Source organism: Megachile rotundata, chromosome 1, assembly GCF_050947335.1.
Source record: "Megachile rotundata isolate GNS110a chromosome 1, iyMegRotu1, whole genome shotgun sequence".
Lineage (NCBI taxonomy): Eukaryota > Metazoa > Arthropoda > Insecta > Hymenoptera > Megachilidae > Megachile > Megachile rotundata.
In genome coordinates this window covers 17,300,824-17,323,315 of record NC_134983.1, presented here as the reverse complement: position 1 = coordinate 17,323,315, position 22,492 = coordinate 17,300,824, and the positions used below count along the sequence as shown (strand labels likewise).

Sequence of the window (22,492 nt, the reverse complement as noted above, 5' to 3'; positions counted from 1 at the left end):
TATTGAATCGATGACGTCACAAAAGACGTGTCAGTGGAAGGAGTAGACAGGACCGTGGAGGAGCATGTTGAAAAATGTCCGATTACTTTAATTTATCATAGTTGGATGGACAGTGGTAAACAGAACGGTTTGTGTTGACTGGCGAGTGCGTCGAATACCGGTGTCGGTACGTGATTATCGTCGGGTTTCCGTTTATCACGTGGGCGAAAACGACATTCAGTTTCTGACTAATCAGACACGCCGACCAAAATATCTCGCAGAAAAATAAAACTGCACGGGGTTGTTTTGTTCCTGTGGGATTTGTCTAGACTGGCTTCGCGATACGGTGAGTAAACAAAGAATTGATATTCCGTGGAATAGTGTCGCGTAGACAGCTGTTTCGGGGCATCGTTTGTTCAACCTAATTCCCACTAGGGCCATGCACCTGTGAATTTGTGAGGTTAGGTTTCGTTTATTCGTTCCTGGTGCGCCGATACACACGAAAAACTTGTTTTGTGCGCAATGCCCCCAGTGAACGCCCATTTCTCGCGGTCTGCCTTGACAGAATTGCGGATTGATACGATCGATATTTTCAAGGGCCTTACTAATCTTGCTGAAAAGAACAACCGTTTTTTTCAAAATGACATCATAACTACTGCATGACCAGTGTTTCCTGTCACTGTTTTTACGTTCACGTTTATTTATCCTGCTGTACGTTAAAGGGGATTTTGTTTCTTTTTTGGTTCTTTCATTATTTCGGTACAATAACACGTTCGTGCTGTTTAACGAAATTAATGAATCGACTTTTGATTAATTTCGTGAAATAATCTTCTATGAACATTGAACCCCTATCGTACTCAGGCAATTGATTCATTTTTCTTTTTTACAGATTAAAACGTTATATATTATAGCCTTCTAAATTAATTTTCAGTAACACTATCGATCTTATATAAGAAAAACTTAATTATTGCGTAAATATATAATTGTGCGACTATTTATTTATTTCTTTATACTTTCGCTGTCGGTATCTTTTATCGTACAGAAACTGGCGGGAATTTTGAATCGGAAATTAATGTTACGTTGAAGTTATAACACTTTCGATTTAAGTAATCAATCTAAGCTTCGTGAATCTTTATTATTAAAATGAATTATATGATCTTATTACAAAGAGAGGTATTCTACATTCAATCGGCATTAGATTGTATAAATGAGTATGAAAGTAAAGTTCGATCAGTAGCATTATGAATTACTTTGTACTAGTAAACATGATTCCTTATATAGCTATCTGTATTTCTATCTAGAACAATTTGTGCTAAGCGAATTACATAAAACGACAAACGTTGCTTCGCAACTAAAAGTATCCCTAGTACAACGAGCAAATCGGTGTTTACATCATATCAAACCGGTTGAAATCGTTCAGAGAATTTGTTGTGAAAAAAAGAGAGTGACAAAGATGCTTCAATGACAGCATCTACCCAATCGCATAATTAAATGTAGTATTTCCCAGAATTATATTATATGCAACAAAATTTTTACAAAAAACCAAAATTAATAGAAGAGGCATCCAATATAGTAAAACAATATTCTAATTATTCTAAAATAAAATATATGTATTAGAAGTGCTGTTGTTCGTAAGTTATCGATATGTAATTGGTTCTTAACGATATATCGATATTATCGTTCAGATACTATTAAAGTTAATGAAGATGATAGGAACAGAGTGTAACGCTGTTCAAATTTATTTATCTTTCTTTTTGAACTTCGAGCCAACTTAACCTGTTAGCTTATTATTCAAATCTATTTGTTTTTAAGCTAATTTGAAACAAATGACAAAATTATCAGATTAGGTTAAGTTAAATTATTTAAAATCACACGCGGCATTCTTATTCCTATTAGCATTAATGATCGATCAAGAGTACAAAAGATATATTTTAAATTTTCGTTATTATTATCGATAATGTTAAGTCCAGTTGAAACGCTCATTGCAGACGAATATAATTTATCTTCTAATTAACATAACTCTGATTTAATTCAACTTCGACTCAACTTCACGCTAGACAAACTTAACTCCGAACTAATCAAATCTCCAGTTACTATAACCTAACCTAATCTTACTTCAACCTAACCAAATCTTACACGGATTTAACCTAATGTAATGCTAACGTTACCAAACATTGATCTAACACAATTTCAGCCCTGGGATTTGGATATAATAGCTCATGTTTCGCTTTAGTTATGCAAACATTTTAATATGTTTGCTCAAACGTTAGATCATATTTAACCTCACATATCCATAACTTTTGAGCGGGTGAATCCGTAAAATTAAAACTCGTAATTTTAAATCTCTCTCTGAATATTAGATTGCAACTATCAATAATTTTTCGTGCGCCAAGTAAAATTTATCTCTTATGTTTTTAGAAGACTTGTCAGAAGTTTCGATGAATAATATTTGTAGTTAAAGTGTCAGATGAATGGAAAGAAAGGAGGAAACGAAGTCGAATTTCCCGCACGAAATTTTATCGAGCACCCTATAGGTTAGAGCGTTGCGCAGCAGTGAGGCATCGGCGCCGTCGGCAGCGGTCGCCTCTTGTAGTTTTTGCTACGCCCTCTTCGGATGAAAATGATTCTTCCCCGGCGTGCTGTAGTAGTAGGGATTGTCGACCATTGGTTATCGAACGTTTGACTGACAGTTCGACTATCTGGTGTTAGCCCCGTGATGAAAGGGAGAAAGAAAAACATCTGCTCCCGTGTTATCGCCTACCGACCACGATTCCTCACTGTTCTTTAACTTCGCCAACACTTCTTTCGACCGCAGGATTGTTGCACGTCACGACGCCGGGTTTAATACGCCGATGACTGACAGGTAGTAAACAAGTCTGCGAACCCGTGGGATACCATCTTTGTCATAATTAACTCTTTCGGTGTCAGACCGGTATGCGTCTCACGTTCAGTCCTGTTCTTTTTTTGTTCTCCTCGCGAAACGTTTAAATTAAGCCTGCGTTGCATGATTCTTTTAATTAAAAACAAAATACCGATACATATCCGAACTATCGTTTTGTCGCACCTTTTCGGTTCTCATCGATGAAATACGTTTTTGAATTACCAATAAAAATTCGGCGATAATAGTAAACAAATTATTATTTTGGAAATTTTGTTCCTTGATGCATGACTTTCGATTTCGATAGTAAAATTTTTGAAGATGATTATAAAAAGAGGGAATTTAGTTCTTTCTAATTTATTGAACTTTTGGTGCGCGAAAATATATTTCTCGTTGATGAAAGTTCAAAACTGTCGTCGAAGTTAAAAAAATGGTTATAAAGCAACATTATGTAGAACATTGTAATTACAAAAGACGAGAAATGTTTCCCAGAATTTCGTTAATAATGAAATGAATTATTCATTTACTTTATGCAGTATATTTGCATTACAGTGCATCGAAGGGTTAATACTTCGAACGTTTTTAACATTCGTATGTAAATAACGGAGTATAATACGAAATATTTGAATAACATTGCAAAACTTGTGTGACCTTTCAGAATAATACGGTTTCAAATATTTTGAAAGAGATCACAAAATAATTGTAATGTTCGAAGAAGCTTAATTTTTATATAGATAAATCTTGGCAAAAGTAATACGAGCTTGAAACGATTTTTATTTTCATAATTCAAGTTTGTAATTCAAACGGTATTAGAAAGGAGTGAGTAGACGGGGAGACAGGTGGAAACTGAGACGTTGAAATTGAATGAGTGTAAAATAAGCAGGTACAATGTCAAATATTTGACCATGGTATGTATTTACTGAAATTTAAGTACTTTCTTGCGCTCGAAAATGATCACCGACTACCTAACCATCTACTACTGGTCTGCCACTTAAAGGGTGCAAGATTTGTTTCTCTCATTCAGGCTCATAAAGTTATTTCATTGCTTCTCTGTCATTACTTGCTCATACGAGTGTGAAAATATATATTTGCACATACTTTGAACGTCTTTTTCCTCAAGTTTTACAATTTTAACCCTTTGCGCTCGAGAGGTGACTCAGTCACCATTTTATTTGGTACAATAATTAGAAATAAGCATTTTTTAACAGATTCTATAATATGACATGTGTGATGTATAAACATAGTGAAACAAACAATAGTGGAAATTATTAGTAGAGAAATAGAAACCTCAAAAGAATTCATTTAACTTTTTGACTTAAGTTTAAAAGTTGCTGTTTGCAAACAGTCAAATTACCTTCGAGCGCAAAGGGTTAAGATCGATTAAGTTAATAAGTGATTAATGGTACTATGAATTTATAATTTCGTGTTATTGTAGTGGAAATAATTTTAACTTTTATAGTTTGGGAAGAGATTGGATCATAACGAATTGTTTCAAATTTGAATTTTTTCATGAATAATCGAATAGGATGACATTGAATGGAATAGTTCAGAATTGATTTATGAGGAATTGAATCGTGTAAAATTATACATGATTACATCGAGTCATATCAAATTATGTATAATCGAATTAAATCTCGTGGAATTGAATGGCGTTGAATTAATTCGATTAAAATTGTATCAGGTCAAATCGAATTGTGTCGATTTTGTGACAAGTTATGTCAAACTAGGAGTTGAATCACGTGGAATTTAATTGCGCTAATCTAGACGCAACTAATTAAATATTTTTGCGAAATAAAATCTTAGAAGTCTCCAAATTGTAAGTACCCACCGTCGACTTTCCAGTATTCTTAGCATCTATAGTAAATCATGTGAGGATGAAGCAGAGAAAAATGTAAAAAAAAAACACTGTCTATAAAAACATCGAATTTGTTTCGAAATAATAAAATGCTAATTGGAATAATAATATAGACTCATAAAACTAAACATACCGTTAATTTGAAATATAATTTAAGATACGAAAAGTTGTGAAATAGATTGGTATGTTGTCCTAACTAGTTAGCATGTTACGAGTATTTATCTGACTTACGTTATTACCAGTTACACTCTGTTTGTAATTACACGTGCCTGTAGTTCCACTGTCATGGTCATTATACATTACCGCGTTACAAAAAAACCAACGCTCATTAGACCCGTGATGCGATAAATCGTATGATACAGCATGTATAGTTTATACTTATGAGTTTCATTTCACTTAATTCACTCAATAACTGTTTTATTTACTACGGATATTTTAAACTGTGCCATCTTTCTCGTTTTTCCTGTATTTGTCTGATCATTACCGTATTACATTAACGCCTATTAATTAACATTGCTCTCCTCATATTTTATTAATGTTATCTCTTGATAATAATGTCCGTTTCGTTTCTATTTCTGAAAATAGTTAATTCTACCGAAGTCATAAAACATCGATCGATGTAAACGATTATCGAATTAATCTTCAAACATAACGTGCATTTAAAAGTTGTTTTCAATTTTCTTTGTATGAACAGTTATAGTAGATATGGTAATTGCCAAGAAACAAGTACTGATCCGAGAATATTTAATTTTTCAAATATGCTTCCTTATTAGTCTAAAAATACCTTCAACAAACAACTTCTGATCGATATAAGAGCCACGTTATAATGTATAGCGTTCAAGTGATTGATTTTGCATCGGGGGCAATCGTTCATTGAGAAAGAAGATAAAAAGGAGGAAGTAAAACAGCCTTCGGTGTTAATTACGCCCGTGAGAATTGTTAAACGATCAGTAAAAATAGCAGTCGTATCTTCGATGCTTGACTATTGATCAGCGATAATATTTACGGTCGGATAAGCACAAGGTTGTTGATACCGAATAAGAAACGATATGTAACACTTAACTAACTTGAGAACAAATAATGATATCAAAAGAAGAAAAGAAATTATTATGATTATTGACGCAACTAGAATTCTTATCTGGGTGGGGCAGGTACGATTAATTTACTAAAACTCTCAAGCATCGTATCATCGTACTAGTTATATTGCTTCAATATTACTAACAATTTGGTTCTGCGGTTAATACGTACATAATATAACGCGTGGCGATATAGCGAGTGGCTGTGTAGCGCGTGACGATGTAACGACTGGCAATATACCGCGTGGCGGTATTGCAAGTAGTAACATAGCGAGTGGTAGTATTGCAAGTCGTAATGTAACGAGTGGCAATAAACCGCGTGGTAATATAACGAGTGGCAATATACCGCATGGCGATATTGCAAGTAGTAATATAACGAGTGGCAATAAACCGCATGGTAATATAACAAGTGCCAATGAATCGCGTGGCGATATAACAAGTGGCAATATACCGCGTGGTAATATAACGAGTGGCAATGAAGCGCGTGGCGATATAACAAGCGGCAATATACCGCGTGGCGGTATTGCAAGTAGCAATATAACGAGTGGCAATAATCCGCGTGGTAATAGAACGAGTGGCAATGAAACGCGTGGCGATATAACGAGTGGCAATTAACCGCGTGGTAATAGAACGAGTGGCAATGAAGCGCGTGGCGATATAACGAGTGGCAATATACCGCGTGGTAATATAACGAGTGGCAATGAAGCGCGTGGCGATATAAAGAGTGGCAATATACCGCGTGGCGGTATTGCAAGTAGTAACATAGCGAGTGGTAGTATTGCAAGTCGTAATGTAACGAGTGGCAATAAACCGCGTGGTAATATAACGAGTGGCAATATACCGCATGGCGATATTGCAAGTAGTAATATAACGAGTGGCAATAAACCGCATGGTAATATAACAAGTGGCAATGAAGCGCGTGGCGATATAAGGAGTGGCAATATACCGCGTGGTAATATAACGAGTGGCAATGAAGCGCGTGGCGATATAACAAGCGGCAATATACCGCGTAGCGGTATTGCAAGTAGCAATATAACGAGTGGCAATAATCCGCGTGGTAATAGAACGAGTGGCAATGAAACGCGTGGCGATATAACGAGTGGCAATTAACCGCGTGGTAATAGAACGAGTGGCAATGAAGCGCGTGGCGATATAACGAGTGGCAATATACCGCGTGGTAATATAACGAGTGGCAATGAAGCGCGTGGCGATATAAAGAGTGGCAATATACCTCGTGGCGATATTGCAAGTAGTAATATAACGAGTGGCAATATACCGCGTGGCGATATAACAAGTGGCAATATACCGCGTGGCGATATTGCAAGTAGTAATATAACGAGTGGCACTAAACCGCGTGGCGATATAACAAGTGGCAATATAGCTCGTGGCAATATAACGTGTGGCGATATTGCAAGTAGTGATACAGTACACGGCGTTATTACTTGTGGTGATACAATACGCGGCGATATATCACATTGTATTTAAACAGAGAATCCTTAAACGCATCTCTGATTTATTAAGTTAAACCGTAAATTTTAATTTACTTCAAATGCTCTTGTATCGATTTATGTGATAATCAAATTGTCTTGGGACTGAACGTAATACAAGGAATAAGGTATAATGAAGAATAGACACAATGAGAAAAATAAAGGCGGAATTGATGCACGAATGCAGTCACGCTGACCGTTCACCGTCAGCGATAATATTTTTAAATGAAAGCGGCAAAAGAAGGACGACCGGCACAATAAATATCGGGTTTAACGGAAAGACGCGAGCATGGTAGAAGCACCACTTGCAAGTAATGGTACCCTCTGTTCACCTTTTCTCTGAAGCTTCTATGGCTGTTCAGACGCCACCTTCTTTTCCTCGTCACCTACCGACTTTCCCTTAAATATATATCTACCCTTCTTTTATATCGATATCTTCTATTCGATCGAAAAAGAGAAAACTTTTGATAAAGGTAGTTTTCTCCTATACTTTTCCTTGCATTGTTATACTATCTATGAAATGTACATTTACAATCTCGGTTGAATTCGAAATACGAACTTCGAGAACGAGTTAGGTGTAAAATATGACCATAATGTCTGGGCTAGTCTGAACTCCACACTTAACACTCGAGGTAGATCTAAAATATTCATTTCATTCATTAATATCTGAAAGATCCAAAATATTTATTCCGTCTGGTACGCTCACTATCCTCAAGCAAATATTTGTGGTAGATGATAGAAACGTCATAAATGAATACTCGTTTGCACATACATTTTTATTCATGATCGTAACTATAATTTTCTAATCACTATATTTTCGATCTCTAGATTAATTTGACTTGTTACGTATATAAATAGAAGTGCAAGTAAAAAACGTGTCTATCGTATGAATAAATAATTGCATTCGCAATCGTATCAGAGTTAATTCGAAATTCAGCTTGTTTTTTCTCTCTTTAGCGGTATAGCACGGACAACTGCGGTTTTCTCAGTGGCTCCTTTGTCACCAAAAAGTGTCGCAGTACTTTATTTATTCATACCCAAGGGGACGTGTATGGGGATTGGGGAAAATTCAAAAGGTGGGTACGGAATGGGAAGCAGAACTGGTGCCAGCTACGATGCCGATGGTGTTGAGACCGTCTAACGATGACATTTAAATGCAGTGCCGCGCATCGTTTGGTTCTTCGTGCCACAACCATTCCCTTTTCGTACGTCCTTTTCCGTGTTTCTCTCATTTTCTATCTCGCTTCTGTCCAAAATAAAACATAATATCATCTAACGAATATTTTTATCAAGTATTGCACGTGAAAATGGACGAGGTCGTGATGAATCATTAATTTTTCTTATCTTCACACTTTGACGCTTCTGCACATTTTAATCGATCGTTCTTTTATTTTTATGCGCCTCGTTTATTACAGTACTATTTTACCGTTTCTATATTATTATGTTGCTATTCTATTTCACTATATTATTACAGTACTTATTCCACTATTTTTATTATACTTCAACATTGTACTATACTGTTATACTCCTATTTTTCTATGTCTTCATATTACTATTTCATTAATCTATAGTATTACTGCTTCAAAGTTTGACTGTACTGTTATGTCGAAATCAGCATTAATTTTCACCAAAACAAAGAATAAACGTGTGTACTAATTTATGTTTCGTTGATTGTTTATTCATTTTTTAATTTCAAATTAAGTATACATTATGTGCTCGTAGGTTTTGTGTTAAACGAATAGGCTTTCGTACTGGAAATCTATTAGAGAGTACATAAAGACACGTATAACCTCAAGTTACACCATTTGATAAAACAACAAAACCGTCCATAACGAACGCTTTTTACTAGCAAAGAGTGTCATTATCGAACGCGTAAATTACATTGCCGAGTATATATTTATGGATCGATTGAAAAATATTTTTCTTGTTTTTTTGTTACAGTATAATTACGCAGCGAACTACAACGTTGGAAACATAGATTGAAGGATATTTAAATATCAGAGGCCCCGGAGGACCAGGGCAACGATGGAAGTTGTCAGACAGGAATGATAGGTATAAATGTAGTTATATCTAACTTTACTTTTACTTTTATTTTAACCCTTTGACTACGACATACTTTTGCACATAACTATCAATTTGTGATTGTAAAATATTGGAATACCGATATTCAGCTACTTGATAGGTCACTTCGGGAAAAATAATAAATGTGTTATAGCATAAAAAATTTGTAACAAATATTGCTTCTGTCCAGCATATTTAAACCCTTTGTAGGTTTATTTTTTTTAACTATTTGTAGCAAATATTTATAACAGATATTGCTTCTGTCCAGCATACTTTAACTCTTTGTGGGTTTATTTTATTTTAACCATTTGTAGGAAATATTCATAACAAATATTTCTTCTCCAGCATACTTCAACCCTTTGCATTGGAAACATGGCTCACTATTTAATTTAATACAATTATATAAGTATTTTTTAATTAAATCACATGTGTACATGTACATGTGATATATAAGTGGGTGGTAATTAAGCAGAATGTTATGTTAATATTACAGAATGCAAGAGGGTAGCACCGCCGTGGCGCTAGCGATGGTGACTCCTGGTTACGATCAGGACCCTGCAAGTGGGGTTGCCGATTACACGACCCATCAGGATCAGGCTCAATTCGAAGCAGACAAGAGGGCAGTATACAAACACCCTCTTTTCCCTTTACTCGCATTACTGTTCGAAAGATGCGAACAAGCTACCCAGAGCTCGGACAACTCGACGTCCGAGAGCTTCAACATGGACATACAGGCCTTCGTCCAACACCAAGAAAGAGACCGAAAGCCCTTCTTGATCAATGACCCCGAAATTGACGGTTTGGTGAGTTATACTCCTTTCAAGTTCGCATTTGTTACACAGAGTGACACCGACAGATATCAAATTTTCTTAAGAATTGTTTAGAAACAATTAGGAAACTAGCAAGATAATTAGGAAACTATAAAGGAATTTTAGTGATAAGCTTTTTGAGATGTTTGTCTAAATTCTTTTTCATATTCTGAAACTGTCAAACACCTACATTTTCTAATTTAGAAAATTAGAAAAGAAAATCTTTTCTTTTGAAAATTTCCAAATTCATAAAACTTTCGAAACAATTAATTTACTAACTGTCTAAGTATCTAAAACTCTATAACAAAGTTCCGAGTCTACTTACGAAATATATAAATACATTATCTGACCATGCACGCAATTTCGGAACCCCGTTCTTCAACTATCCTGTACGCTGTACAATACGAAAAGAAAATCGATCGATATTATTTTGTTTCTCTTGCCAACGTAGATGATCAAGGCGATACAGGTGCTGCGGATTCACCTACTCGAATTGGAAAAGGTGCAGGAGCTGTGCAAGGACTTTTGCAACAGGTACATCACGTGCCTGAAGGGCAAGATGCAGAGCGAAAATCTGCTACGAAGCGATTACAGCCACCATGGACACGATATGGGTCCATCGAGTGGCAGCAACGGCAGCAGTCCCTTGCAGGTTAGATATTTTTTGTAACGTTCAAGGCACCCTTGCCTCTTCCCCCTTACCCTACGTAGATATCCTATTTTTTTAGCGATGCGCAAGAATCGCCAGATTCTTAATCTAACTTCTTAACCCGTATTTCTCTATTAACATTTTAGAAAAATTATCTACATTAATTATTAGCTGTTTTCTATTAAAACGCAGTAGAAATTGCACCTTCCAATTACTAACCACCCCGAGTCTTATTTTAAGATTTCTAGATTATATCTTCGTTTTAATGAGGTATTTGCATGTTCGTACATCGTGCTATTACCACGTATAATCGTAAACGATAGTTTGAAAGATATCGGTAATTGTATAGAAAATGTACTTCTTAAGATATTAACAATCAAACTGAGTGATTGTAACTTTGAGTGAGCTTCAAGGTAAAATTAAAGACCCCCGTTTGGTTATTATTTGTAGTATGAAAAGAGTAATGCTTGAAATAATTAAAAAGAACGAGCGATACTTGCGCGTCGCTCAAAATATTATAGAACCCCACCCCTGCTCTCTGACGGCTAGTTGCGACATATATTTCCCAGGTGCTGTCTTCTACAGGCAATGATGTTGAGTCGGGAGCTAACGGATTCAGAGTGAGCAGAGGCGACACCCTGTCGGAGAACGGTGCTGCGAGTCAGATGGCTACGCAAGAAGAAACCGGTAACGACAGGCCGTCATCGGCGCGATCATCTTCCACAGCTCAACGTTCGAACAGATCCTCCAGCCAGGACCATGACGATCCTCTGTCGCCTTCCACGATACACGGGAGCACGCCCCTCTCGCAAATCGGGGCTCATTCTTGTGCACCTGTCAACGATATGTATCTTGGTCAAGGTGAAATCATCTGCATATCATCTAGATTTCCACGAATAAACTGAGATACGCGATGAGTTACTTTGAAAGTTTTTAGAATAGCGCGAAAAACAACGATGAAAATATTGTAAAAAGTAGCGAAATAATTGGTCATTGAGCATTAGAAAATTTTATGGGTTACTGACATGCCATATTCATGACTATGCTAAATTTGTGCTGGTGCTTGCAAGTGGCTGAGATGTTTAGCTTGCAAACATGGTTTGTAAATTACTTGCATCTGAAGCGTTCAGTAAATAGCGCTATAACTCAGAACTTTCAGGGTTTGGATATGGTTAGGTTACATTGTTAGAGGTCTAGAGTAAGTGGTGGAGTAGCTAACTACTCCAGTGGAGTTGCTATTCTACAATGGAATTCTACCTTATTCTATCAACCACCTATGTAAATGATTACACAATGTTTGCACAAATGATTACACTATTTTTAAAATTCATAAAGTTGTTTATCACTGAATTAGAGAACTGAATCTAACTACCAATGTAACCTAGATCTTAAGATCAATTTATACCCAACATTGATGTGACCATAACGTGAACGCAGTTACGTTCTCTCTGTGTCCATTCCTTGGGAAAAGAGTGGTCAATGTGCTCGTTGAATACTGACAACAACCTGCATGCAGAGAATGGACACTGTGAGGAACTAGCTAAGTACGTTCACATTGCGGTAACGACATTTATTATAAATTGACCTTTACCCGCATACGACACAGTCGAGTAGTCATGAACAGAGAGAAGTTCATCGTTTATTTTTCTCTTCTCATTGTATGAAATCAAATAAAAGTGCTGACACTATCAGTATATGTGACTGACAATTAAGCTGAATGTAGGCATTGTCAACTTGCGTTTATAGATGATATGGACTGTGTGAATATTGGCGACAGAATATATTTAGAAGAGGCTGGCTATTGGGGCCTTCTTGCGTTACAAGAACGTGAAAGTGAATACGTCGATGTGGGAGATGCAAACGATGAAAAGTATTTTGGTTAGATGAAGTTGATTCCTTTCTTTAGCAATGATTATTTTAATGATATCCTTAGTACTCTATATATAAGTTAATTAACAAAATTTAAAATGACGTGTACAGCATGTATAAGTATGTTATAATAAGTACGTTCTGTTTATGTGTAGATATCACTGTGGCTGGCTCCCCTTCGCCTGCGCCAAGCGAGGACGAAGACGAAGGATGTGGCACTGGTACTGCTACTTCAAATCACAGTAGTGGCCACGGAGGTAGTCATAGCAGCACCAAGAAAGGAAGACAAAAACGAGGCGTCTTACCTAAACAAGCTACGAGCATTATGCGAACTTGGCTCTTTGAACACTTAGTTGTAAGTATCGTGGATTTATTGGTTATTAAGGACGTAACTAATCATTGTTGTTCGTGGAGTCTTAAGCAATTTATCTTTTTCTAATATATCTTCAGTTAAGATAAGACTCCACTTTGTTATTATGATAGTAATATCTTGAATGACAAACTTGTACAATATAAAACTAGTTCATATTGTAATATTATAACAAATTTCTATCATATTGTTGTATAATATTTTGTAGCATCCCTACCCTACGGAGGACGAGAAGCGTCAGATCGCAAGTCAGACGAACCTAACGTTGCTGCAAGTGAATAACTGGTTCATCAATGCCCGTCGACGGATTCTCCAGCCGATGCTGGACGGTGCTGGGGCAGATCCGGTGCAACGAGCAGGTGGAGGCAAACGTCACAAAGTATCAAAACACGTAGTGCAACAACAACAAGTGCAGCAACAACAGACGGGCGGCTGGCAATCCGAAGAATCTGGCAGTGATTCTGGCTCCAGCGACGGTGAGGGAGGTGCCGATAGATTGAAAGACGGTAACGATAGCGACGAAGATGATCTTCACTGACCTCTGTCGATCACCGATTATGTCAACTTCTTTACGGTACCTTCAAATCCAGTTGCTCATTACAGTATTAAGGTATTCGAGAATAGATTTCGCTTTAACTGTCAGATACGTAATTATTCTCGCGAGAAATCAAGGGTATTATTATTGGCCGAGGTTATCACGCTCTCTTATCGGATCAGACGATCACGATCTGTCGTCGATTCTCGACGAAACATCTTCACGGTCGTTGCTCGATTTTTAATCCTGATCCATGAAAGTTGCAATCGGTTTGCGCAAAACTGGGAATCCGGCTCGAACGATAAGCTTCGTTTTTGTTTGATCGAAACGGCTTCCCTGTTTTGAACAGGAGCAACTTAGAACCGTAATGAAAAATTCCACACTTCCGATGGAATATGAAGTTTCATTTTCAAATTGTTATCATTCATCAGTTGCGTTCGTTTAAAAGAGGACTCAAGTTACGTTGAGGTAATTTCTTTCTTTGTTTCTTACAGTTGAAGTTTTTTCCTTGACAATTGTTTAATTCGTCGTGTATAGTTTAACCCTTTTGCTGCGACGGTGCTCCACGTTATTAACGTCTTTGACACAGCCCTCTGAGAGCTTAAATTCTTCATTAAATTTGTTAACTTGTCCTTCATAAACATTGTATCATTAAATTCTTAAAAATTGGTGGAATAACTTCAAACATTTTTGCTATAGCAACTTAAATTGAGATTTAACATTCATATTAAATGAATCAATGTCAAATTCTCAAATACATCATAGTATATAATAGTAAATATAAGAATGAAATAATATTAGTAATAATGTTTTAATAATAGTAAAGTGTATGAGGTTGTTAAAAATAAAGATTCTGTTCCTTTTAAATTAATAGTGTTTTTTGGGGAGCAACTGCGGTCGTCTGTCGTAGCAAAAAGGTTAAAATAACAAACAAAGGTGCTATTAGTAATAGCATATTTCAAGAAAATATTATTTCTTCTTTTCTTTAATAAAAAGTCATTTGTATCGCTTGAATCGTAAACCAATGTTCCACACTTATTACATGTTGTCATTTAGTTTATCAGAGCGTAGTACTAGTGCTGATAACTAATTTTTAGAAGCAAATTATTTTTGCGACAATGGAAGACTCGAATGTTCATGTACCAAGAACAGTACGGTAACGTGTACATTTTTTCTACGATATACATAAATTGTGAGGGAAGATTTTACTCGTTTAACAATGCGGTTAGAAAGTTATAGCTAAGGCAATGATAAGTCAGCGTTACTGTTTGTATATTTTTATATCAACAATTTCATTTTGGGATACGTTTCTGTGTGGCTTTAAAGCAACATCAGTGTTTCAATATTTAATAGTAATAATAACTCCAAAATCATGTGAAGAAAATAAAACAGAAAACAAAACAATACACGCTTTGTATGGTTTGAATCTTTTTTAATGCGTGTCGTTGTAGTTAAAACGTCTGTTTTGTCAAATATATAGCCTTTTATCCAGAAACTACGTCCAGTTTGTATTTCTTTAAAGAAAGTTTAATAGTATCTGTTATTTACAAGAAGAGGTCACAGCTGTGACGTTGATTTTAGTCAAACTCTGTCTGATGAAAGTAGAGCAAAAATAAGTAGACTCATAGACATGTATCCATGTTCTTTTTGATACACATTACTTGCAGAAATACTTAACATTAATTTTTTTATGTCTAGATGTACTTTATTTCTTAAAGGTATTAACAAAAATGTCAATGTATTCGAAATTGGGAAATTCAGAGAACAAATCAGCTACCATCTTCTCTACCATAACTATTATAATATTGACAAATATTAGAGGTATATCTATAAAAAAAGTTAAATGTTAAATATCTGCAAAAATAATGTACCTACTAATTTTTTTCTTTAAATTCATAGGTAAAGATTTGATTAAAATGAATGATCTCACAGCTATAACCTCTGGTTATTTTTAAAAATTCCACACCTAAACGGTTACAGTAAACTGAAGTAAATAGTATCAAAGCGAACAACTGAATAGTGTTCAATAATAAACGAAGATCGATGTTCGACCAATTATTATTGGTTACGATCATCCTCGCATACCTAGCGATTCCTGAACAATTCTAACAGAGACAGATAATATTTCTGTAACGAGAATACTTAATTAATATTTCTATAGCGCTAATTGAAATCGTCCATACGAGAATTGTATAGTGTTAGGGAATCTTGTAAAACGACACTAAAGAAGAAGGTCCGTTCTTAGCCCCTTCCTAATTAATGATAAAAAAAACTACGACGATAATTGTACTACGTTTAACGATAGACGAGACGATCTGTCTTATGATCGGTCAAGAGAAAAAAAGGAAATAAGAAAGTTTGAATTTGAAGATACAATTGTAGAATTGTAAGCAATGATTGATCGATCGATAGACAAGAGTAATCTCGGTCTTCTTCTATATTCTTCGTGCCATTGAAGAGCGTGGTAACTTCCGCGTTTAGTCTTTGTTCAGCTCTGCAGTGTCGTGACATAGCAAAGTGCTATCCCTCCAAGATAATAACAACAACAACAACAATAATAATATTAATAATACTATTACAATTAATAATAATAACAACAACAATGATAATATAATATTACTTTAAATATATGATGATTATATTTTTAAACTCTAAGTGTCGTCTTTAAAGAAAAGAAAAAAAAGAAACGCGTGTACCGCAGTTGAAAAGATGTGTGGTACTGCTGTACATATACGATACACAGAACTGTTAGAAATAAAGGGAATAATGTTAGTGATTATTCGAGAAGAAAGGAAGAAAAAGAAAATTGAAAGAAACAGAGATTAATGATACCTTTCTTGTAACTGATAACAACAAAAGTCATGTGTAAGGCTCGGCGATCAAGCACATGCCATCTTAGGATTATAAGTGTTCGTACGTTCGCTGTCTGCATATGATTATTGCGTTTTACTCAAACGATCGCAAGCGTTGAATACCTGGCGATGTTACGAGCGTTTTAACAATTTTCTATTCGATCGACCGTAGGACTATTTCGATTCGACCGACAACCGTGTACACGAGATTATTATTCTTCCTACGCACTCGTCTTCGATTGTCCCTTCGATTATTTCCAAGCGTTGTTCCGTCCATCGCATTTGCTAAACCGTTCAAATTGTATTAAGAACATCGACTGCCTTCGAAACACCATTCTAAAACAAGCATTTCCGTAACTAGAGAAAATACCTCTATCGCATGTATCTCTTATTTCTAACAGTGACGATATGGATCTCTTTTGTTAACGATTCGCCGTAAAATTACTGTTGCGTGCTTAGTGTGCGTTTCTTAGGTTCATGTACACTTGGGTGCAATTGTAGCTTTCTTACATTTGAATTTTTTTCTAAATACCCAAACCTATATTTCCAAATTCAACTTTTCACTTTTAATTCCTCTAAATTCCAAACTTACAAATTCTTAATAATTTCTGAAAATATACCAAATTCTAAAGTCTCAACCTTCCCAAACTCGCAACCCCAGATTTCTAAATTTCAGATTCTGAAATTTGCAAATTTTCTGATCTCCCTATTCCTTAAAATTACAAATTTCCAAACTTACAAATTCCTAATAATTTTTCAAAATATACCAAATTTTAAAGTCTCAACCTTCCCAAACTCACAACCCCAGATTTGTAAAATTCAGATTCTGAAATTTGCAAATTTTCTGATCTCCCTATTCCTTAAAATTACAAATTTCCAAACTTACAAACTCCTAATAATTTCTGAAAATATACCAAATTCTAAAATCTCAACCTTCCCAAACTCACAACCCTAGATTTCTAAATTTCTGATTATGAAATTTGCAAATTTTCAGATTTCTTTATTTTCTCATTATTCCTAGCTTGCAGTAACCTTTAACCAGGATAAGCATGTTGTACCGAAATGTACATTTATCAACGTCTAAAATGCGAACAAACATCTAATTGAAAATCCATTATCGAGATCTCCGCAAGATTCCTTGAGTTACAATTATGTCGGTAACTTTGTATAATGCAGCACTCGGTGTCTAAGCGATTTCTATGAAATTGCAAGGATATTTATAATTTGCAATTGTATCGTTAGTCAAGTAGATGAACGCTAGTCTGCTGGTCGAAGTGCAACGAGGATAACTCCTCGGCACATTAACGCCGTATAGCGCGAATGAAATTAGTTAACAAATGTGCAATGTTAGAAAACAAAATTAAACGCGCTATTGTCAGTGTTTGAAATGTATAGTCTCAGCTCGCTCATTTTTGTTCAGCGAGAAAAATTCATTATTGTCCTATTATGTATTAATTATTGTCTAGCTTTGTTTTTTATTTCTTTTATAAGATGTTTTTGTAAGAATTTCTTTTGTAAAAAAGGTAGCATCAATAGCAAAAATTGAAATTGTGTACAATGAAATATAATATAAGATTTTAAAATTGTAAGACATTTTGTTGTAACATTTTAAAATTGTAAGACAACATATTGAAATTGTAACAATATTTCGTGATCGATCAGGAAATTTAACGCTAAAAGATTTACCGAGAATTGTAAAATTATAATGTTAAGAATTACTCCGTTAACTTTAAGTTCAGAAAAGTATATTTAAAAAATGTTTATCAAAATAATTCTTGAAACTCTCTGTTAAGGTAATAAACGTGTTACTTTGATTGTTTAGAACTAATCAGATTTGTGTTAGATTCGTCATCTGGTAATGCGTTTTTCTCGCTGAACAAAATGTTGAAACGTATCTGTAGGTATAGAGGAAGAGTGGGTAGCCTTGGACACACGATAACAGTAATCTAATGAATTTTAATCACTCACGAAATAAGCATGAACTTCCAGATTCTTTATAATTTAAAAAGTTCTTTAATAATTTTAGATTTTATTGTTTAATAACACTCTACTCTTAGTAGACCAATGAACCTCTATCTTTAAGTAATTTAAACATGGCGGGTACTCCTATATCAATATTTTCTGTTTTTTAAACACATTACAATAAAATGATTCTTCCACGTGAAACGAACTATGAATTGCTTTCTAAATTATTGGTTATTAAAATAAGGCAAGTAATGCAAAATGTAATGAATACGCCTGGATATACCCGCCATATCAACGACTCAATACTTGATCAAATACAATATTTTTATCATTATATTCGCACGATATAAAAGGAATTGAACTGAATGTTCAGGAATTTGAATACATTTAATTGTTAATATTAACATGTAACAATACATTTAACGTCGATGAGATTTGATGCATGCTATCGAACTGATGAAGGTACCTGTATCAGTAATCGACACATTTAATTTCAGTCTTAAAAAATTCCTGAGTAATTTTTTAAACATATTGTACTAAAAGTTTCTTGTAATCAATTTCTTTTTTATAAAATTTGATTATACAATTTCAATGTATGTTGTCAATATAAATAAGTTGTATTTGTTTAAACTTAACAAGTCATCCATTTGCAATATTATTTACTAAAAAGAAAAGACTGTGATAATAATTGTAATGTGAAATGATAATTTCATTTTTATGATTACTATTACTGATACATTTATCTTGTATCGTTTAATTTGCACGATGAACATAAGCAAACATGTAATATAACATTTCTTTTAATACTTTATTGTTAAAGATATTAAAATGTCCGGGGTTACACGTCCTCCTATTTCACTGCTACCTATATAGCATCCTATTTTCTTCCGGTATTAAAAGAAAACAAATGTATATAGCCGACTCGAGGCCCAGGGTGCTTCCATTAATAGCTTACGAGCTTGTTTTTAGCATTCGTGATGAACTGTTTTGTAATCTAATTGTTCATTCTTGCCGCGACATTATGGAATCTGTACACAAATGAAACAAATCAATCGAGACGTAGTAAAACAATATTATCAGTTGAAGACAGCTTTTATTACAGTATAGCTCCATATACGGTGTAGTGATGTAAGTCAGGACATCGAACGATCGTGGAAAGAAAAATGAATTTAATTGAATTGTTATATGGAAAGTTGCGTTTGAAATAATGAGAATTGTGAATTTAACATGATGTAGCAATTGAAAGGAAATATTCTACTCAATTTTTAAGGGTGACATGATTTACTGTTCTTATATCAGAATTTTAGTTTCGAAGTTGCAAATTTTTAATTTGTCAAATTAGTAAGTTTTCAAATTTGTAGATTAGTAAATTCTTAAATTGGTAAATTACTCAATTTTGAAATTTTGGAGTTCGTAAATTTCTAGATTCGAAAATTCACAGGTCCTCAAACTTTCAGTTTCCAAATTTCGGAATAATAAATTTCTACATTCTTCAATTCCCAGATCCTCCGACTTCCGAATTCCCAATTTACCAGAACTCCAAATACGGAAATCCCCCATTTCTCAAATTTTTGCATTCTCAAATCTTCAATCTCCCAAATGACCAATTCACCAAAACCCCTAAATACCAAAATCCCCCACTTCTCAAATTTCTGCATTACCAAGTTCCCAATCTCTCAAATTCCCAATTCACCAAAATCCCCAAATACCAAAATTCCCCATTCTTAAATTTCCATATTACCAAGTTTCCAATCTCTCAAATTCCCAATTCACTAAAACCCCCAAATACCAAAATCCCCCACTTCTCAAATTTCTGCATCACCAAGTTCCCACTTCTCAAATTTCAGCATTACCAAGTTCCCAATCTCTCAAATTCCCAATTGACCAAAACCCCCAAATACCAAAATCCCCCATTCTTAAATTTCCATATTACCAAGTTCCCAATCTCTGAAATTCCCAATTCACCAAGATCCCCACTTCTCAAATTTCCATATTACCAAGTTCCCAATCTCTCAAATTCCCAATTCACCAAAATCCCCCACTCCTCAAATTTCCACATTACCAAATTCTCCAACTCTGAAATTCTCAATTCACTAAAGCCCCCAAATACCAAAAACCCCACTTCACAAATTTCTGCATTCTTAAATCCTCAAACTCCCAAATTCCCAATTCACCAAAGCCCCAAAATACCAAATTCCCCCACTTCTCAAATTTCTGCATTACCAAGTTCCCAATCTCTCAAATTCCCAATTGACCAAAACCCCCAAATACCAAAATCCCCCATTCTTAAATTTCCATATTACCAAGTTCCCAATCTCTGAAATTCCCAATTCACCAAAATCCCCCACTCCTCAAATTTCCACATTACCAAGTTCCCAATCTCTGAAATTCTCAATTCACCAAAGCCCCCAAATACCAAAAACCCCATTTCTCAAATTTTTGCATTCTCAAATCTTCAATCTCCCAAATTCCCAATTCACCAAAGCCCCTAAATACCAAATTCCCCCACTTCTCAAATTTCCATATTACCAAGTTCCTCCTAAATTTCCAAATGCGACCTATTCTTAAAGAGTCCTAACAAAAACAAATTCCGCTACTTTTCATAATTAAGTTTCCAAAAAAAAAAAAAAACAAATTGATTTGTAATTGTAATGAACCACGATCGGTCGTAATTAGATCGCTGTTTAACAGGTACCAGCAATAAACGCGCATTTTCCATTTCAGATAGAGCTAAGAATCGTCAACTCGTATCGCGAATCACCTGGTACGGGACTATACTGTACACCTTCGATTAAGTATAATTATAAAGTAGATTAAGGAGGTAGGTTGTAAGGCTGAACCACGTATACGTATGTGCTGCGGCACCAGACGACTGTGATAACTCGGTGGGCGGTGCCCAGCCTCCTACTTCATACTTGTATACTACTGAGGATTATGGAATACTTAAAAAAAATACGTGTACACAATGACGTAAACATGGAAACAGAACACACACACACACTTAGGAGCATTTAAAATCGTTGAATATGTGTTGGAGCTTGCATTGAAAGAACTTGGTCCACGGATTTACATGGAACGCTCTCGTTGCACTTTAATGTATAATGTTTATTTAATTCAGATACAATTCAAATATAATTATGTAGAATTTTCCTGTCGAAATTGAAAGATATATGTTGCAGTTTAATTCGAATTGGAAAAGAAATTGGCAATGGAGGTGCTAATTTGAAACAGGTATATTATTTCGAAAACATATGAGTGAAAGTAGAAAGTACATGAATTTTCATTCTTCCAGGTGCATCCGAGTCCATGTATAAGGATGGACCTCCAAATAAACCTGTAATGTTACTATGTCTTAGCGGTTGATGTGCAAGCTCTCTCTAAAGTATTTAAGAAGATAGGAATGGGCCAAAAAGAGAAGACTATAAGGACAAATGATTTTGTGCAACAATCTTCTTTCATTGAACTACTCGTTTGATTGTCAGAAATATACTTTTCGATTTTTATAGCTTTAGAGAATATTCGACGAAACCTGTGAATACTTGCGCCTGGCAGATGCATTCTGTGCGGGATTAAATGAAGTTCATTCTGCTGCGTGAATTTTATAACTTCGTTACGTTTTAGTTTTACACTTGTAAAGCGAATCGATTTTAAGTTTCGTAACTTTATCGCGTTATGAGTTTATATTGTATACCGATCGTTTTATACTCTGTTAAATTTTGTTACTTCGAGTGATTAGAATGGTTTATAAGCGTGCGAATGTTCCGATCGAGCGATTCGGATATTCTTCAACTCGCACGTGTATCCAAATTGCAAATGTAAAATACGCACATACCATTACGAAAATAAGGACTTAACGAAGGTCCATTCCTAACTTAATTGACATTTTAAGTCGTAAATTAGACGTATTACATACTTACATACATACTAAAAAGGAAACATAAGTAAACAATTTGAATACTTCTTTCTCGTGTACATCAAGGTCCTGTTAAATAAGTTGTTTATTGATAATAAACGCCATCACGCTTGCACGATGTGTTTTTTATTCCTCTCACACGAATTATTTCATTATTATTTTTTTTGATACGCATATAAATACGTCAAGAAAAA

At 35.0% G+C, this 22,492-nt stretch overlaps 1 protein-coding gene across 10 annotated transcripts; it reads left to right on the top strand.

Moving 5' to 3' along the window:
- LOC100875415 (homeobox protein PKNOX2) lies at nucleotides 1-22,411 on the top strand. 10 transcript variants are annotated; one of them, XR_001096435.2, is made up of 10 exons: nucleotides 1-325; nucleotides 9,217-9,327; nucleotides 9,830-10,139; nucleotides 10,597-10,797; nucleotides 11,364-11,655; nucleotides 12,541-12,672; nucleotides 12,819-13,018; nucleotides 13,242-13,607; nucleotides 21,565-21,616; nucleotides 21,678-22,411. XR_001096435.2 is itself a non-coding variant. In XM_012289004.2 (9 exons), the coding sequence occupies exons 3-8, from the start codon at nucleotides 9,831-9,833 to the stop codon at nucleotides 13,569-13,571; spliced, it is 1,464 nt and encodes a 487-aa protein (XP_012144394.1). In that variant the 5' UTR covers nucleotides 1-325; nucleotides 9,217-9,327; nucleotide 9,830; the 3' UTR covers nucleotides 13,572-13,607; nucleotides 21,565-22,411. The 10 variants fall into 10 exon arrangements, 6 of the variants coding, with proteins under 6 accessions (XP_012144394.1, XP_012144391.1, XP_076385727.1 ...); XR_013037592.1 differs by having other exon boundaries at nucleotides 2-325; nucleotides 13,242-21,481; XM_012289004.2 differs by having other exon boundaries at nucleotides 21,565-22,411.
- Nucleotides 22,412-22,492: the final 81 nt, after the last annotated feature.

Excerpts from the sequence above, each read along its gene's own strand:
- LOC100875415 (XM_012289004.2), top strand. The coding sequence starts at position 9,831 with ATGCAAGAGGGTAGCACCGCCGTGGCGCTAGCGATGGTGACTCCTGGT. Across the intron at positions 10,798-11,363 it reads ACGGCAGCAGTCCCTTGCAG|GTGCTGTCTTCTACAGGCAA; the intron begins GTTAGATATTTT and ends TATATTTCCCAG. Across the intron at positions 11,656-12,540 it reads CGATATGTATCTTGGTCAAG|ATGATATGGACTGTGTGAAT; the intron begins GTGAAATCATCT and ends TTGCGTTTATAG.